Below are 17,890 nucleotides of genomic sequence, written 5' to 3'. Positions count from 1 at the left end.
GAGACAAAGACTGGAGTTTCTAATCTGGATGACTGGGAGGGTGGTAGCAGAGCAGGGAGCCCAGGTGTGGTTTTGGTTTTGAATATAGTAATGAGGATCAGGGAAGGCAACCAGGTAGAGATGTTGGGTGGAAGTTGGCAAGTTGTTCCAGGGTCAGGAGATGCAGATGGTGGCATCATTTTCATAGACAGCACATGAGAGAGCCAAGAGGGAGTGTGATGAACAAAGGAAGAGGAAGAGGAAAAAGCCAGAGAGGAGGTGGACTGCCAGAAGTCAGGAGGAGAAAGAAGAGTCTGAGAAGGCCTGATCCCAGAAGTAAAAGCAAATCCAGGAGAGAGGAACATAGAAAAGAGTGGAGAAAACTTTCCAAAGGGAGAGTTTGTGAAAGGCTGCACACTGGTTCATTCCATCAAGTCCTTCTAAGTAGTGACAATGCTGTTGTAGGCAATGAGGATCACATGGTGACCAGCCAGGCATAATCCTCAGATGGTTGATGTCCTTGTCAGGAGAGACAGCATTAACAACTCAAGAGCAAAGACAGACATAAAATCCTTGCAAAATGTGATGATTGTGGTAACAGGATAAGTGGGGATGGGGTGGCAAGAAAGGGATTCCCATATGCTGGTTGAGAAAGGCCTTTGGGAAGATTTTTACACCAAGACTTGAAGTGTTACAAGCAGAGTTAGTGTATTGGGTAGAGGGAACTGCATGTGCAATGGCCCTAGGAGAGAAGAGGATTTGGCATGTTTGAGGAACTGACAAAAGACCTGTATGATGAGAGCATCAATGAGGACAAAGTGATAAATGAGATGTGTGGTGACGCTCAAGAGGGAGACAGGGCACAGTCAAAAGTGGTGCAAGACCTTTGGGGTGCAGGTAAGGAGCTTCACTCTTGGGATCCTTGTGTTATACTGATGCTTGTTTTAAACTGTAAGCGGAGGATAAAAGTGGTAGAAGTTTCCAAATGTTTTTGACCACTGCAGAAAATTGAGCTCTAAATATTAAAAATAGCTCAGTGTGAGAATTGTAAAATCTCTCTGACAAGTAAGAAAAAAGAATCAAACCCTTTGGGTTTCCTCGAATGAATGACAACGATTGGTTTTTTAAAATTAGATCAATTAGAAAATTGATCCAAGATATAATGACAAATTCCTTTGTTTAGATTGTCTTCACCTTGAAAATATCACCACACTCAGCCACAGGAGGGCAACAAAGGAAAAATAAATCGAGGAACCTCCATGGTTACAGGTTGTGTTTAGTATTTGGTGCCTAGTACCCGCAAATTCCAACTATCTCAAATGTTTTCTTTTTTCCTGCAGTGAATTTCTACAGGAGCCCTCATCTTTCACATTTTGCACCAATATGATAAATCCTACATAAACATTTAAAATCCAGGCAATTGTTCTTGTTATTGGAAAATGCTATGAAACACCTCCTTTAATTATTTTATGTGGAATTACTATTGCTAAAAATGTTCATAATAAATAGACATATTTATTTCCTAGGATTTTTGCACCCAGTGCATTTTAAACTTCTTCTGAAAGCAACAAGTTAAAGTTATAGTTTGACATCTCTTAATCATACAGAGAATACCTTGCATTTGAGTTAGGAATTAATTTTCCCAGTAGTTTAGTTTTTTATTTTATAGTTAAATAAGTGAGGAAAATGGCTAAAAATTAATGGTTGTGCAGCAAGCAAAAAATAGATCTCAAGTGTCTTGATTTCATTCCTTCCTTTGAACGTCATTTCTTGTGACCTGAGTGCTAGTCACAGAGAAATTAATAATGACTTAATCTATATAACAATCTTAAAACTTACAAGCTGTGGACTTTTATAATATTACAAAAATTAAATAATCCCATTATCTTTCTAGTCGTTAATGCTAGAAGTACACATTATAGGCCTTGAAATAGTCCCAAGTCACATTACATAACTTATTTAGGGCATTAAAAACATATCCCATTGTAGTGTGGGGAAATCTGAGGCAGAAAATTGATCCAAGATATAATGAATTTAATGTCAAGGATCCAGTTTCCTTTTTCCATCTACCCACCCCCACCCCAAGGGTTTTTTTTTTTTCTTTTTTCAGAAGTTGATCAATATAAATCTTTTTCTTATAACTTAAGTATTAAAACATATTTTGGAAAAATACATTTTCTTTTTTTTTTAGTTGTAGATGAACACAATATCTTTATTTACTTATGTTTATGTGGTGCTGAGAATCAAACTCAGGGCCTCACACATTCGAGGCAAGCTCTATACCACAGTCCTAGAAAAATACATTTTCTAAAGCAGCATTAAGTTGGACTCCAACTTTTTATATTTAGTCTTCAAGTGATGAAAAAGGATGTTATGTTATTAATAAATATTTTTAAGCATAATTGGTAGCTTTCCTTTTAAAACTTTCATAACTTTCAGAATTGAAAATTATTACATCTGCTCACATAATCCATATAATATCACATTTATTTTAAGTGACAACAAATAGACTTATTAATGGAAAAGTAGTAAGACAAGTTCAGATTTATCTTAAGAAAGTAAATCCACATATAATACTAGTTTAATATACAAAGATTAGACAATTTCCATTTTAATCTTCATATTCTACTTCATATGACAGATTCATTGGCTTTGGGAGAACCAGATTGGTGGTGGGTGTTTTGTTGTTGTTTTAAATTTTTTTTTTATTCTTTTAAATATTATTAAATTAAAATGGAAGTATACAGGGCTGGGATTGTCGATCAGTGGCCGAGTGCTTGCCTCACACATAGGAGGCACTGTGTTTGATCTTCAACCCACATAAAAATAAATAAATAAGTAAATGTATTGTGTTCATCTACAACTAAAAAAATATTTTTAAAAAATGGAAGTATACACCTCAGGTGTTCAACTCTTGGGGTCCTCCATGTTATCCTCTGTGTTATTCAATTACTCAGTGTTTTAGTCAGCTTTTTGGCTGCTTGTTTTAAAGATTTTAAGCCACTGCCTTGCCAAATAAGTTCTGTTTTAAGGTTTATAATCTAAGGTTAGATGTCATCCAACCAACTTAAAAATACTTTAAATAATGGTGACTCAGTGAATGACTATTTTCCCCTATGAGTCAAATCTCAGTCAGATACCACAGAAAAGTCATTGATTGGCAGCAGTTGAATTCTTTTGGATGGCTTTTTTTTTTTAATTCATTGGGGACCACATGATTACTTCAGCATTTATCTTCTAACTATCCAAGGCTAAGAGGCCATTAATAGTCCAATCATATCATTAAAGTCACTATCCTTTTTTAAAAATTGCCATGATGAGTCTTGCCATGTCTGGCTGCTGCCTTAGACATATTTCAAGGCATCTCGAATGATGATTTCTCTTGAACCCCAACCTCGCACTCACCAAGAAGAATCCATTGCTTTCAGTGACGCTTCTTAAACACCTCTTTACCATAACCTACCATGTCTTCTCATTCTGCTATTTGTCAACACTGCTTGTTCCATCAACAGGTGATTTTCCTCAGGACCTGGCTCGATGCCTGATGTATAACCAGTACCCAGTAAATATTTATTGAAATATCAATCTTGCTACAAATTTGTACCCCTCAGGAATCTTCTAGAAATAGTGACTTTGACAGAGCCACACTTGCCACTACCTTGTGAGGAGCATAATACTAAAGTGTTATCACCTAAGACAGGGATAAACAAACTCAGGTTTCTTTTTACATCCCAAGCTTAAGAATGTTTTTTGCATTTTTCCCATATTTTATTGGTGCATTATAGTTGTACATTTTGATCTGTTTTACATGTTGGTTTGACTTTTGCATTTTTTAAAGACTAAGAGAAATAAAAAGAAGATACAGACACATACCTATGTGGTCCACAAAGCCTAAAGTATTCACTGCTTACCAGTAAACATTTGGTTAGAACTTTGGTCCACTTTATTTTCAGTCCCCAAAGTAAGCTTTTCTTCTAGGTATAACCCATAGATTTTGTGTATTTCCCTTTCCAGGAAATTAAATCACACAGGATGTCTCATGAACTAAATTTGAAAGGCCCTAGGTTCTTGTGTCCACTAAGAAGGGCCACAGAATCAGAACAAGCTCCTCACATTCTCCATGAACTGCAAGGCTGCTCCAAAGCAGCCTTTTACATTAACCACCTCCTGTAGAACAAGGAGAGGGGACTGCAGATGAAAGTCTTTCCCCCATGGTGATTTTAGCTAGATAATGGCTTTCTTAGATCCAAGACCAAAAAAGTCCACAAAGAAACATTTTAGAAGATATTCCTCAAAACTTCCATGAGAATCCCTGAGAATGGCAGAGCTCTGAATGTGTCAGCAGGAACAACTCTTTTTTTCTTAGTGAATTAAAAATGGAGAGAGGAAGAAGTTCGCTTAGCTCTTGGAATATGGTGAGACCAATTAAATTTATTATATGAGCGTAGTCATTGGTTTCTTTTTGGCAATTGTTTCGATGGGTATTTCTCTGACTCTTAGCCATGACTGCTGTCCTTAACATGAGGTTTTTATTCTTTCCCTGAAGCCAAAAGACGATTTATATCCTTTGCTTCACCCCACTGTGCATTGCTGGACTCCATCAAGTGACCTGTATGTTGGCTGCGAAGAGGGTCATCTTTTAATGATTAATGGAGAAACCTTAAAGGTGACCGTGCTCCAAAAGATAGAAGACATGACACAATCAGGTGAGAAACTGCTCTGCCAAGGAGTCCCAGAAGTGCAGCTCTGGCTTTAGCTTGGCGTGCACTTGAAGATGGGTGCTTTCCCCATTTCTCCTTTCTCAGACACATCTTTGATTCCTCCTTCTCTTTTGTCTTTTAATTATTTCAAAGTCCTACAGACACTCCTCACAGCCAGCTACTGTCTATATGAAGAGTTGCTATGCACTTGGCATTCTGCTTCCTATTTGTATGTGTGTTTCATGTACCTCACAAATAACATAAGCAGATGCTTTATGACCATACATAGATGAGGTTAAGAAATGTGCTCAAATTCATATATATCACGATGCTAATGTCAATCCAGGCAAGAAGACTTCAGTCTAAATTCTTAGCTGCCAACCTGCATCCTTTCCCATGTACATGCCCCTTCTGCTTAGACAGCTGATCATGCCTTTTCCTGTCCCCAACTCTTTTCAACCCATTCTGCATGGTGATCATCTCCTTTCTTTCCAACTTCTTCATAAATATTACCTTATGTTGCCTGGTTATAATTTCAAAGAGAAACTTGGTATTCTCCCTTGGGTCCTTGGATATCCTTTCCTGGTCTCATCAGCTAAGGCCTCAGTTGGAACTGGGTCACAGGAGCCAGCATGTGCCCATTGAGGGCTGGGTGTAGACCCAGGGAAAAGTTCCCCAGGCCTGGCTGAGGTAGTCTCTGTTTCTATGGTTTTTATCATCTCACACCTTGATTTATGGAGCAAACTCAGGACTAACTTCACAGACTTTATCTGTCTGATCCCAACCAGGCAGCCCATTCCTGCCCAACTGCCCTTTTTGGGAACCATCTTCAGCACACGTCAAAGGCTGTGCCGCCTCGATTTCAAGCTCTCCTTACCCCAACTCTAGCTGCTCCATTAGTGTTATTCCCCACTCCTCCCCAGCAGGAGTTTTCTCAGCTAGCCAGCATTTCCTCCAGCCATTCCAGATATGCCTCCTAGCTCATCCCCCTGCCACATCTCCTCTCTGAATCTCCCAGTGCCCTGCTCACATACCATCCCTCCATGCTCCCCCATCCCAGTGGACTTCACAGGTCCAGCCTTCCCACCCGCCCTTCCCTTTACTTCATCTGCACCCTCCAGCCTTGTTCTGTTCTCTACTCCAGCACCTGAAGTACCACCCCAGTGGCTGTTGAAAGAGCAAGCCCCTTCCTGCTTTGTCTTTCCAGCATCAGCATTTCCCTCATGAACCTTTTTTAAATTTTCTCATCGTTTGTGTGCTTTTTCCAAATTCTGTTGGCTGGCTTTTGTCGTTAACTCGGTCTGGGGTGCCCCTCTCTTCTTTGTCTACTCGGTGAAACTTTCCTTCAGTGTGGCACCTTCCCTAGCCTCACACCAACCTTCAGGCACAATGAGGTGCCCTTGTCTGGGATTTCCTGGCCACAATCTTTTGTTGTAGCTTCGTCCTGTGCTATTACTATGGCCCATGTGCATGTCTATCTTTCCCATTAGTCATCAACTCTCTGAGGTCATTGAGAAACTTCATTCTTTGACTCCAAAACGGGATCCCAAGTATTGCCACAGAGTAAATTGGCACCTATATGCATTTTTAAAATAATTACAAAACAATGCTTCTCATTTCCAAACTTCTATCCCACTTTCAATGTATTTTGCACAATTTAGGATTTCATCATAAATAGCCTTATATTGTTCATTATTTTCTTCCTGCATATTATTTCTTATAATTTTCATACTTTATTGCAAGTAATGTTGAATACATGTTTATTGAGCCTCTATGATGTGGCAGACACTAAGCAAGTTACCTTAAAGGTTATAGAGATGACAAAGGGTCTCGTGATTTCCACCCTCAAGCGATTTAGGTTTTATTGAAGAGGATAAGAGCAGTGATCTCATTAAGAGCAAACTTCACAAGTGCCATGGGATCCACATAAGGAAAAGCATCCAAGCTAAGCCATGCTGAATGTTGCATTTGAACTGGCTCTTGAAGGCAGTGTTCACAGAGGGAGATGTGGCTAGATGGAATTTTTGGCCTTGTTATCTCCATGGATACAAAAACATGGGAAGGTTGAAAAATATTAAGTGCCCAGTTTGGTGCATTGAGTATTATAAAAGAATAGTGCAGAACGAGGGGGCATCATGCCACAACTCACCTTTATTGTTCACTCAAGGCATTTATATATATAGTTAATAACAGTAGGAAGACATCAAAATCCCTAGAATAGGGCCAGTGTGGTGGCACATGCCTGTAATCCCAGCAGCTCAGGAGGCTGAGGCAGGAGGATCTCAAGTTCAAAGTCAGCCTCAGCAACTGCAAGGTGCTAAGCAACTCGGTGAGACCCTGTATCTAAATAAAATACAAAATAGGGCTGGGGATGTGGCTCAGTGGTCAAGTGCCCCTGAGTTCAATCCTTGGTACCCACCCCCCCAGGGAAAAAAAAACTAGAATGGGGATGGACCTCAGTTGAAATTGTTCTTGTGAAGATTAATTTAGCCAATAGTTCTGGAAAGTAGGATCCTAGATGTGGGTGGCCATAAGCAGCAAGCACTCAGACCATGCCAGGACTCATAAGAACCTGGACTCCAGTGGCAGCTGAATTAGAAAGCAAGGACTCCTGTGCGGTGAGCAGTCTGAAGGAAAGAAAGGGCAGTGTGCTGCTCAGCCTCCAGCAAAATGGCAGACCACAGTAAGCAATAAGCAAATAACTGAATGGATGCCAACTTGAACCTTTGATTTTGTAGTTCCAGGTTGTCTATCTAAAAAGATAATGTGTTTTTGTTTTTCCTAAAAAGATAATATTTTATTTGTAACAAGGACAATATTTTATTAGTAACAAATGTTCTTATGGAACATTTTTTTCCTTTTTCCTTTCTTTTTACCCACTGTGCTTTATTTATTGACAAATAAATTTACATACTCTAGAATTCACAAATCTTAAGTATACATCTCCATCAATAATGTAGTTTTGGCTTATTTGGTTTTTTCCCCTCAACCTTTTCAACCTGAAAGTGCTTTCCTAAGAAATGAAATATATTTACTATATAATTCTATAATATTGATTACATAGATCTGAGGATGAAGACATTCAAAACACCTTGCTGGATTTAATTAGTGATCATTGCTGAGCAGCTTTTGTTAATTATTTACATTGCATTGTTAACTGTGTGTCCTCTACTTTACCTTTCTTTTAGAACCTCATCATATCAGCCCAGTCAGCCTGGTGTATCAGAAAGATGGAGTGTTTGCTTCTGGAATTGTAATGTATTTTACTTTTCAAAATCAATTGCTTTCAAGAAAAAAAATTCCCTTTTCATTTACTATTAGGAGCCATATTTAGGGATGTCAAGTTCTGCCATATTATTAATTAGTATTTTTCCCCTTTTGGATGCTATTAACAATTTTTATTATGAAGAATTTTAGTTAGATCCACAAGGTGAAAGAACAGTGTAATGCAGTATCATATAGCTATCTCACTCCAAAAAGCAAAATCAGTTAAAGAGTCCACTGCCTTTCCCCCAGGACAAAAACACATAGTCTATAACCCAATTCCGTGCTCCTTTCTGCAATAATGTGTTAGGGTGTCAAATATGAATCTGGAACATTTTCTCTAAGTTTTAGCTTAGACCTTGGGCATGACCACTTGCTTGCATATTGTCATGGTTGAGGTTAGGGTTAGGATCAATATTCTCCCCTGCCTGGAATTTACTTTGTACCAGGCACCACACTGAGTGCTTCACTTGTATTTTCTAATTGGTCCACACAACAACCTTATCAGGTATAGACTGTTAACATCTTCCTCAATCACATGAAGGAAGCAAGACTCACAAAGAAAGTAACTCACCAGAAAATACGGGAAGGACCTTGGCTTGAACCCAGGGATATCAGACTTCACAGTCTAATCTTCTCATTCATTAAACATACAGCCTGAGGCTAAAGGATCATAAGCTGGAGGCCAGCTTGGGCAATTTAGTGAGTTCTTGTCTCAAAGTAAAATAAAAGGGCTGGGGGTTGTAGCTCAGTGGTAGAGCACTTGGCTGGTATGTGTGAGGCCATGGGTGAAATCCCCAGTACTACAAGGAGCAACCCCTGCAAAAGCCACAAAAATTCAAGCAAAACAAAACAAAGTAACAAAGAACCAAGCACAGCCCCAGTAACACAGCCATATCATGTGCCTTCATAATATTGTAATCAATGCTGAGGTTTTTAATTGACCTATACTAAAATCTCAGGTCTACTTGTAGCTGTCCCCAGTCCATCACATCTCCAGGACCCTGAGGGCATCTGGGCAATGACATCATGGTGACAGGTGCAGATCCACCTGCAAGAAGCAATCTGGAGCCCAAGCAACTAAGCTCAGCTTGTAACCCACCCCCACAACTTGACAAGTGGACTACCCACTCCTCTTCCCTATATTTAGTCTGCATTTGTGCCCTTTGTGACTTTTGTCCTTTTCAAGGCCATCCTCTGTGTTTATTTTAACTTACTTTACAGAAACAACAGCAGCATTTGCTCTGATGAGGGATGCAGAATGGTGATGAACTTGAAGATTGCATCTGGCATTTCTCCCCCAATACCTAAGGCTCAAGCATCCCATGTCCAGCCATCTCGCAAACACCTGCTCTTGGTTATACCAGGGTTAAATTTAGGAAATGCAGGATACTTTTTCCCAAAGCCTCCTCACTGTTATAAAAATAACTCAAATTGTTTTTAAGGGTAGTGAAATTAACTCAAACCTATTTATAGCCAATCAGCCAACCAACTCATTTTTACTGGATGGCTGCCATTGTCTAGCACTGTGTGAGGAACTGGAGAAGAGGATGTGAAGGAAATAAAAGGCACCCCCACCCCATCCTTGGGTCATTTAGGAAACACACATAATAATGATTAAGAAATTTACTTAGGGCTGGTGTCCTTTGAAATAAGGAGATTGCTGCACACAAGCCAACAAACTGCCTCGTTTGTCCCACCTCCTTTACAGTGAAGAACGTGGTGAGAGATAAATGCTAGACAAGCAATAAAGGAGTGATCAGCAAAATTTTAGGGAACTGAAAAGTGTGTCATAACAGAGATAAAACTGAAGAATGATCAAGGAACCTGGTTAAAAGTTGCCTGAATAAATATGAAAGAACAGTGTGTTCTAGAAAGTGTAAACACAGATGACCACGCCAAACAGTGTTGGTAATCCACAGACTTTGCCTGATGAAGAAATTGTACCATGCATTGAGCAAGACTGACTTTCTGATTTTATCTCATTGTGTTTGGTCTGTAGGAAGGCTCTGTGTACTCCTTCATTATTAAAGATTCAAGTTATAAAGTGGAGACTTTTCTTGAGACTGAAGGGCCTGTAGAACATATGCTGTTTTCTCCCAGTTACAAAATGTTGCTGATTCAAACAGACAAGGTATGTGAGATGGTAATTTCTTGATATGCAATTTTCAGATAATATTATTGTCATCATTGCATGACAGGAATAAAAGACAGAGTGTGCCACATAGTGATTTTCTACTACTCAGGAATCTTACAGTTACAAATGAAAAACTACCCAATTTCAAAGGCCCAAATGAAAAAGAAATGTTCATTTTTTTTCTTCTTTTTTTTTAATTTGTTCTTTTTAAGTAAGCATGGCAGTAAAGTATATTTTGACATATTAGACATACATGGAGTATAACTTATTCTAATTAGGATCCCATTCTTGAAGTTGTACATGATGTGGAGTTTCAGTGATTGTATACTCATATATAAACATAGAAAAGTTCTGTCCAGTTCATTCTACTGTCTTTCCTTTTCCCATACCCCTCCCTTCCTTTCATTCACCTTTGTCTAATCCAATGAACTTCTATTCTTCCCTCTCCCCCACTTTATTGTGTGTTAGCATCCAGATATATCAGAGAGAACATTCGGCCTTTGTTTTGGGGGATTGGCTTATTTCACTTAGCATGATAGTCTCCAGTTCCACCCATTTACCAGCAAATGCCATAATTTTATTTTTCTTTATGGCTGAGTAATATTCCATTATATATATACCAGATTTTCTTTATTGATTCATCTGTTGAAGCTTGGTTCCATAGCTTAGCTATTGTGAATTGAGCTGCTTTAAATATTGATGTGTCACTGGAGTATGCTGATTTTAAGTCCTTTGAGTATAAACTGAGGAGTGGGATAACTGGGTCAATTTGTGGTTCCATTCTAAGTAGAAATGTTCATTTTCATTCATGTAACTGAAAGAACAAAGAGTGGATCTGAATCCAGGGGCTCCCATTGGGCCTTATTTCTTGAATCTCTTAACTGCTTCCCCTCTGCAATTTCCATTGCTATGCAGACTCTCCCCTTGTGGCACTGAGAGCCTCCTGCAGCTCTCATTTGTACTTCTGTCCTCGTGATGACTTTGGTAGAATGTTACCAGCTGGGGAAAAAATGCCCTGGAACATAGATTCAGGTAGACAAGTCTTGTCTACCCCTGGATCAGTCACTATTATCAGGGGGAGTCTAAGCTCTGATTGGCCAGACCTCATGTCTAGCCCTGGGCCCTAGGTAGAGTCAACCCATCCATATATGGTTTGACATTGGGGATATAGGTTGTTCTCTAAAGAAAACGAGATCTCTTAAGAGAAGAAGGGAGCTGAATCAATGCAGAGTAAAAACTCATGACTGAGTTATACTGTCAGGACTCCTAATTTAATAGAATGACCCTCAAAGGTCAGGATTTGCATCCACTTACATTGCTAGGCAACAATTTTAGGTAGATTACAAATAAAGTTTAATAAACTTAAATTTGAATATGGAAAGACTTCAGTTTCTGGTGATTACCAGAAGTCAAAACAGCTATTTTAATAAATAAATGATAAACTTACAACATCTATGGAGGAGAAAAAACTATTTTTAAAATTATCATAACAGAAGAGGAAAAAGACCCAAATAAAGGTTCAAAAAAAAGAAAAACATACTAACAAAGCAAAAATTAAATGAACAAAAGTAACAGAAGTTTGGATATGGTTAAAAAGAGAATTTATAAACTGGAAGGTAAATCAGAAATTCTTTAGAATGTACCCCAGAGAAACAAAAGGGAGGGAAATACAGAAGGTAGAATAAGAGACACAAATAATACAGTGAAAAGATCTATTTGATTGGCATCCAGACAGAAGAGAGAGTGAGACAGGGGCAATACTTAGAAAGATACTGACTTGAAAATTTCCAGAACTGATTAGAGATGAATTTACAGATTAAAGAAGACCAGCAAAGCCCAAGCAAGATCCATAAAACAATATTCACATTTAGACTTCCCCAAGTGAAATTCTTGAAAAACAAGACAAAGAAAAATTTTTTAATTAGTCTAAGAGAAAAGACAGATTACTTCAAAGGAATTTCAATTTGACTAATAACTGATTTCTCTATGGTAATAATGTAAGTAAGAAATAATGGAATATCTTCAATGTGGCACAGGGGTCAGCAATTATAGCCTGGGTATACTAATATTAGACAAAATAGTCTTGGGTTTTTTTTGTTGTTGTTGCTGGAGATCGAACCCAGGGCCTTGTGCATGCACTCTACCAATGCCTGGAATCCTTACCCAAAATAAATGGCTTTATTTATTTATCTATTTATTTATTTATTCAAATTTTTATTAGTTATTGACGGACTTTTTAATTTTTTTATTTATTTATATGTGGTGCTGAGAATCGAACCCAGTGCCTCACACATGCTAGGCAAGTGCTCTACCACTGAGCCACAACCCCAGCCCGAAAATGGCTTTATTTTGAAATAATAAAAAAATTAAGTTCACCAGGAATATATAAACATTTGAAATACTGAGGCTGGCCTTTGAACTTGTGATCCTCCTGCCTCAGCCTCCTGAGCCACTAAGATTACAAGCTTGCACCACCATGCCCAGCTTGGCTTAAATCTTTACTCCCTTATTTTGTCTTGTAGTATCCTCCTTCTCTGCTTTCTTCTTCTTTTTCTCTTCTTACAATTGTCTTTATTTAACTTTAAAGATTTGGGGGGATATATGATTTATTGTCTGAGTCTCCCAGTAAAACATAAGTGCCAGGAGAGCAGGGAATTTCTATCTATTTTGTCCTCTTACAGAGCCCCAGCATCCATTCAGTATTTGTTGACAGAATGAATGAGAGGTAAAATTAGCAAATACCTGCCAAATTTTGAACTACGCAGAGTTGTATTTTTTAGTTAAATAAGAACATTTTGTGTTTAGAGGCTGGGATGTGGCTCAGCAATATAATGCTCGCCTAGCACATGTGAGGCCCTGGGTTTGATCCTCAGCACCACATTAAAATAAAGGTATTATGTCCAATTACAACTAAAAAAATAAAAATTAAAAATTAAAAAATTGTGTTTCATTCTAGTAAACTTGAACCAGTTGAAACCAAGTTACTTATTGCTGACTAAGTGACCACATTATATCATAGCTGCTTGACAGAGATGCATACATTACAGATAGATTTTTCTAGTTTTGAGAAGTGAATCTGAGAGCTGAGAATGACAAACAAGTCATAAAGTAACCGCCTCGGCCACATTTTGAGGATTTTTACAAAGGCTTGAATTTTAAATCCATGCCTCCCCTCCCATTGTGTTTAACATGTGCCAGGATTTAGTTCATCTTAAAAACTTTTCTGTTTTTCCATGTTTTCCAACTTCTCTACATAAATACACATTATTTTTAAAATCAGAGAAAGTGTTTTGTTATGTTTTATAAATTTAAAAAAAACAAATGCCTGGAATCAGGGAAGTCCTATTTATTATTTTAATTAGTGAAAATGTATCAATCAATCAATAAACAAATCAAGCATCTAGAGTTTAAGTTTTTTAAGATCAGTTCTGTGATTTTCCATCACCTATTCCTACAAGGTGCTTTGTTCATAGTAGGCATTAAATAAATATTTGTTGAACTACATACACAATGTTGTAAGATGTTTCCTTCTTTCTTTTATCAGGGATCTGTTTGTATCTACACTTTTGATGAGAAGCCAACCTTAGAAAAAGTCCTAGATGCTTGTGATGGGAAATTCCAAGCAATTGACTTTATCACACCTGGAACCAAATACTTCATGGTAAGGAATATCTTAATATGGCACAATAGGATTTAAAGATATGATGTTTCTGGCACTAAGGTTGTGGCTCAGCGGTAGAGCGCTCGCCTAGCGCATGTGAAGCCCTGGCTTAGATCCTCAGCATCACATAAAAATAAATAAATAAAAAGCAAAGATATTGTGTACAACTAAAAGAAATAAATACGTAAAAAAAAAGATGTGATGTTTCTAGATTAAATTCCTATCCATATCTAATTAGGTAACTTTGGAAATTCATGTACAAATAAGAGGCAGAGGGTATTTTTGAGTACTTGTAGAAAAGCCAAACACTTTCATAATCAAATCTTTTTTGCTCAGGCAGAATGATGTCATCCTATTGTGACTCCATAATATTATCTTAGAAGCCATCCTTTTAATATTCACCACCCAAGTCTGCAAGCAAGGATTTCAACACATTCATGCTAATGACTTGTCAGCACCCGGTAATCTGTTAGTATTTATCTCCTTCCAGAGTGATAAAACAGCACCACCCAAGAATGAAGATTAAATATGTGTCGTTCACACATCATTAATTCAGCCTATTTAGGGGAGAAAAGAAAACTGGTGCATTTAGAAACTGAGTATTTCTGGGCTAGGAATATACCTCAGTGGTTGGACACTTGGCTAGCATGTGTGAGGCCCTGGATTCAATCTCCAGGACCAGCAGGGGGAAAAAAGAAAGAAAGAAAAGGAAGAAGGAAAGAGAGGGGAGGAGGGGAAAACTATGTACTTCTTTCCCAATGTCTATTGTTTATCCTTATTGATCTCAAGAAACATATTTCAGTTTTCATATGATTTATCAATGTTCTAAAAAATAAAACCATACAAGCCATGCAAGGCAGCAAAAACCAAGAGAAAAACTTGGAAGAAGCCAGAGGGGGGAAAAGGCAACTTACCCAAAGAAGAACCAGGATAAGAATCACATTGAACTTTTCTTCTGAAACCATGCAAACAAGAGAATACTTAAAATATTGAAAGAAAGAAAGAAAAAAAAAACCCTACTAACTTGGAAGTTCGTATCCAGTGAACTAGCCTTTAAAAGTAAAGAAGAAATTATTTCTCCAAAAAAAATGAAAATCAAGGAAATTTCTTGTCAGTAGACTTGCCTTGCAAGAATGGTTAAAAGGAATTCTTCAGAGACATAGATTTAGCAGGCAGAAAATCAAAATCAGTAGGGACATAGTGAAAATGAACTGCATCATTAATCTACTGCACATAACTGACATCTACAGAATGCTTCATCCAACAATAGCAGAATACATACTCCCCTCAAGCTCGCATAGAACATTCATAGAGAGAGATCACAGCTGGTCCACAAAACACGTCTTAACAACTTTGAAAGAAAAATAAACCATACAAAGTATGTTGTTAGAACACAATGGCATTGATATATAATTAATTATAGGCTGGATATTTCTGTAGTAGAGTACTTGTCTAGAATGTACAAGGCCTGGGGTTCAAGCCCTAGGACTGTTTAAAAAAAAAAAAGTCAATAATAGAAACCCTCCCACACCTAAAAACTTGGAAATTGAGCAACACACTTTTAAATATCAGATAGGTTGAAGAAAATGTCTCAAGAAAAATTTTTAAATTTTAAATGAAAATTAAATACAACTTACCAAGTTTGGGGGATGCAGTGAAAGCAGTACTTAGAGGGAAATTTGTATAATATTGGATACCTTTATTTGAAAAGAAAAAGCTAAAATCAGTCATCTAAGCTACCACCTTTGGAAACTAGAAAAAGAAGAGCAAATTAGATCCAAGTAATTGGAAAAGAGAAAATAAAAATTATGGGATAAATCAATAAAATTACAAATAGGATATTGACCTAGAAAAAGGAGCCCAGAATCTGATTCTTAAAAAAGATTGATAAAATTGATAAAAATTTAGCCAGTTTAATTCATTTTAATTAAATAAAAATTACTAAAATCAGAAACGAAAGAAAGGTCATCAGAGAAAAACCATGATAGATATTAAATAGATAATAAATGAATATGATGAGTTACTCCATGCCCACAGATCTCATAATCAAGAACAAATGAACCACTTCCTTAGAAGACAATCTTCCAAAACTCACAGAGAAATAGTTATTCAGAAAGGGCCTAAAATCAAAGAAATTGAATAAATAATTAATAACTTTCCAAAATACAAAGCACCAGGCCCAGAGGGGTTCACTGGTGAACATTTGAATAAGAAATAATACCAATCTTACAATCCTTTTTAGAAAACAGAAGCAAAAGGAATACTTTCAAACTCTTTTCTCTGAAGCATTACCCTAATAATAAGACTATACAAAAACATTACAAGAAAACTGAACTATAGACCAATATCTCTCATGGTCACAGATGGAAAACATCCTCAACAAGTATTAGTAAACTGAGTGCAAAGATATGTAAAAAAGAATTTTATACCATGACCAAGTGTTTGGTTACACCATGGTTTGTTTCAGGTATGCAAGGCTGATTCAACATTAAAAATCAATTAACCCATCACATCTAGGTTAAACATGATAACCTAAACAAGAAAAATCACATTACTTTATCATTACATGCAGAAAAAGTGTTTGGAAAAAAATCTATTTCCTATCTATGATTAAAAACTCTCTGAAAATAAAGGGTAGAAGGAAGCTCAGCCTGATAAAGAATACCTACAAAATACTTTCAGTTAACATCATACCTACTGGTACAAATTCCTATTCAGCATCAAACTGGATGTGTGATCTAATGCAATAAGAAAAAAAAAAAGACACAAAAGGTATATATATAGACTGGAAGGAAGAAATAACACTATCTTTGTTCTCAGTTGTCACGATTACCTTTGTAGAAAATCCTAAAGAATCAACAAAATGCTACTAGAACTAAAAGATTACACCAACATTTCAGGATACAAGCTTAACATGCAAAAAAAGGACAATTGTTTTCTTATATACCAATAATGAGCAACTGGAATTTGTGTGTGTGTGTGTGTGTGTGTGTGTGTGTTGTGATGCTGGGGATTGAACTAGGGCCTCACACTTGCTAGGCAAGGGCTCTACCACTCAGCTGCATCCCTACCACACCATTGCCACCCTGACCCTACCTCACCCCCTTTTTTTTGTGGTACTGGTGATTAAAACTGAGGGAACTTAATCACTGAGCCATATCCCCAACTCTTTTTTATATTTTATTTAGAGATAGGGTCTCCCTAAGTTTTTTAGGGCCTCATTAAATTGCTGAGGCTGGCTTTGAACTTAAGATCTTTCTCCTGTCTTAGCCTCCCAAGTCACTGGGATTACAGCTATGCAGCACTATGCCTGGCCAAACAATTGGATTTTGACATTAAAAACAATACCATTTACATTAACATCACTAAAATGAACTAGGTGTAAATCAGACAAAAAGATGTATATGCTCTATATGAGGAAAGCTATCAACCCTGATGACAAATAAGATCTAAATAAATGAAGAGATAGTATACAGGACTAGATTCAGTATTGTCAAGTTGTCAGTTCTTCCCAATTTGATCTATAGATTCAGTGTAATTACAATTAAAATCTCAGTTAATTTGAAAATTGTCACACTGATTCTAAAATTTATTTAGAAAAGCAAAAGACCCAGAATAGTCATTACAATATTGAAAGATAAGAACAGTCAGAGAACTGACACTCTGACTTCAAGATTTAGAATAAAGCTATAAGAATACAGATAGTGTGATTGTGGTGAATGTACAGACCAGTGGAACAAAATAGAGAGCCCAGAAGTAGATCCACACAAAAATACTCAGTGGTCTTTAGCAAAGGAGCAAAGGCAGTTCAGTCAAGAATGGATAATCTTTTCAACAAATGGTGCTGGAACAACTAAACATTTACATGCAAAGGAAAAAACAAAGAATTTAGATACAGATCTTACAATTCTCTCTCTCTCTCTCTCTCTCTCACACACACACACACACACACACACACACAATATCAAAAAACTCCTAGAAGACAACATAAGAGAAAATCCAAGTGACCTTAGACGTCGTGGTAACTATTTAAATACAATACCAAATCATAGGTGGAGCTCAGGGGATTTTAAGGCAGTGAAACCATTCTATATGATACCATGATGATGAACATGTGTCATTATACATTTGTCAAAACCCACAGAATGT

General features: G+C 37.2%; 1 protein-coding gene across 5 annotated transcripts in view; it reads left to right on the top strand.

Moving 5' to 3' along the window:
• Nucleotides 1–17,890, top strand: part of Cfap43 (cilia and flagella associated protein 43) — an 88,520-nt gene that overhangs the window by 16,474 nt on the left and 54,156 nt on the right. For all 5 annotated transcript variants that reach the window (XM_046449886.2, XM_046449883.2, XM_046449884.2 and 2 more), the window contains exons 6-9: nucleotides 4,526–4,685; nucleotides 7,868–7,932; nucleotides 9,946–10,077; nucleotides 13,625–13,741. In XM_046449886.2, coding sequence (XP_046305842.1) covers nucleotides 4,526–4,685; nucleotides 7,868–7,932; nucleotides 9,946–10,077; nucleotides 13,625–13,741 — 474 coding nt within the window. The remainder of the gene's footprint in view (nucleotides 1–4,525; nucleotides 4,686–7,867; nucleotides 7,933–9,945; nucleotides 10,078–13,624; nucleotides 13,742–17,890) is intronic.

This window comes from Marmota monax, unplaced genomic scaffold, assembly GCF_021218885.2.
Source record: "Marmota monax isolate L192 unplaced genomic scaffold, Marmota_monax_Labrador192_F-V1.1 WCK01_AAM20220418_F8-fsc00004, whole genome shotgun sequence".
NCBI lineage: Eukaryota > Metazoa > Chordata > Mammalia > Rodentia > Sciuridae > Marmota > Marmota monax.
The sequence above is the reverse complement of the archived record's forward strand: the minus strand, read 5'-3'. Positions and strand labels throughout refer to the sequence as shown.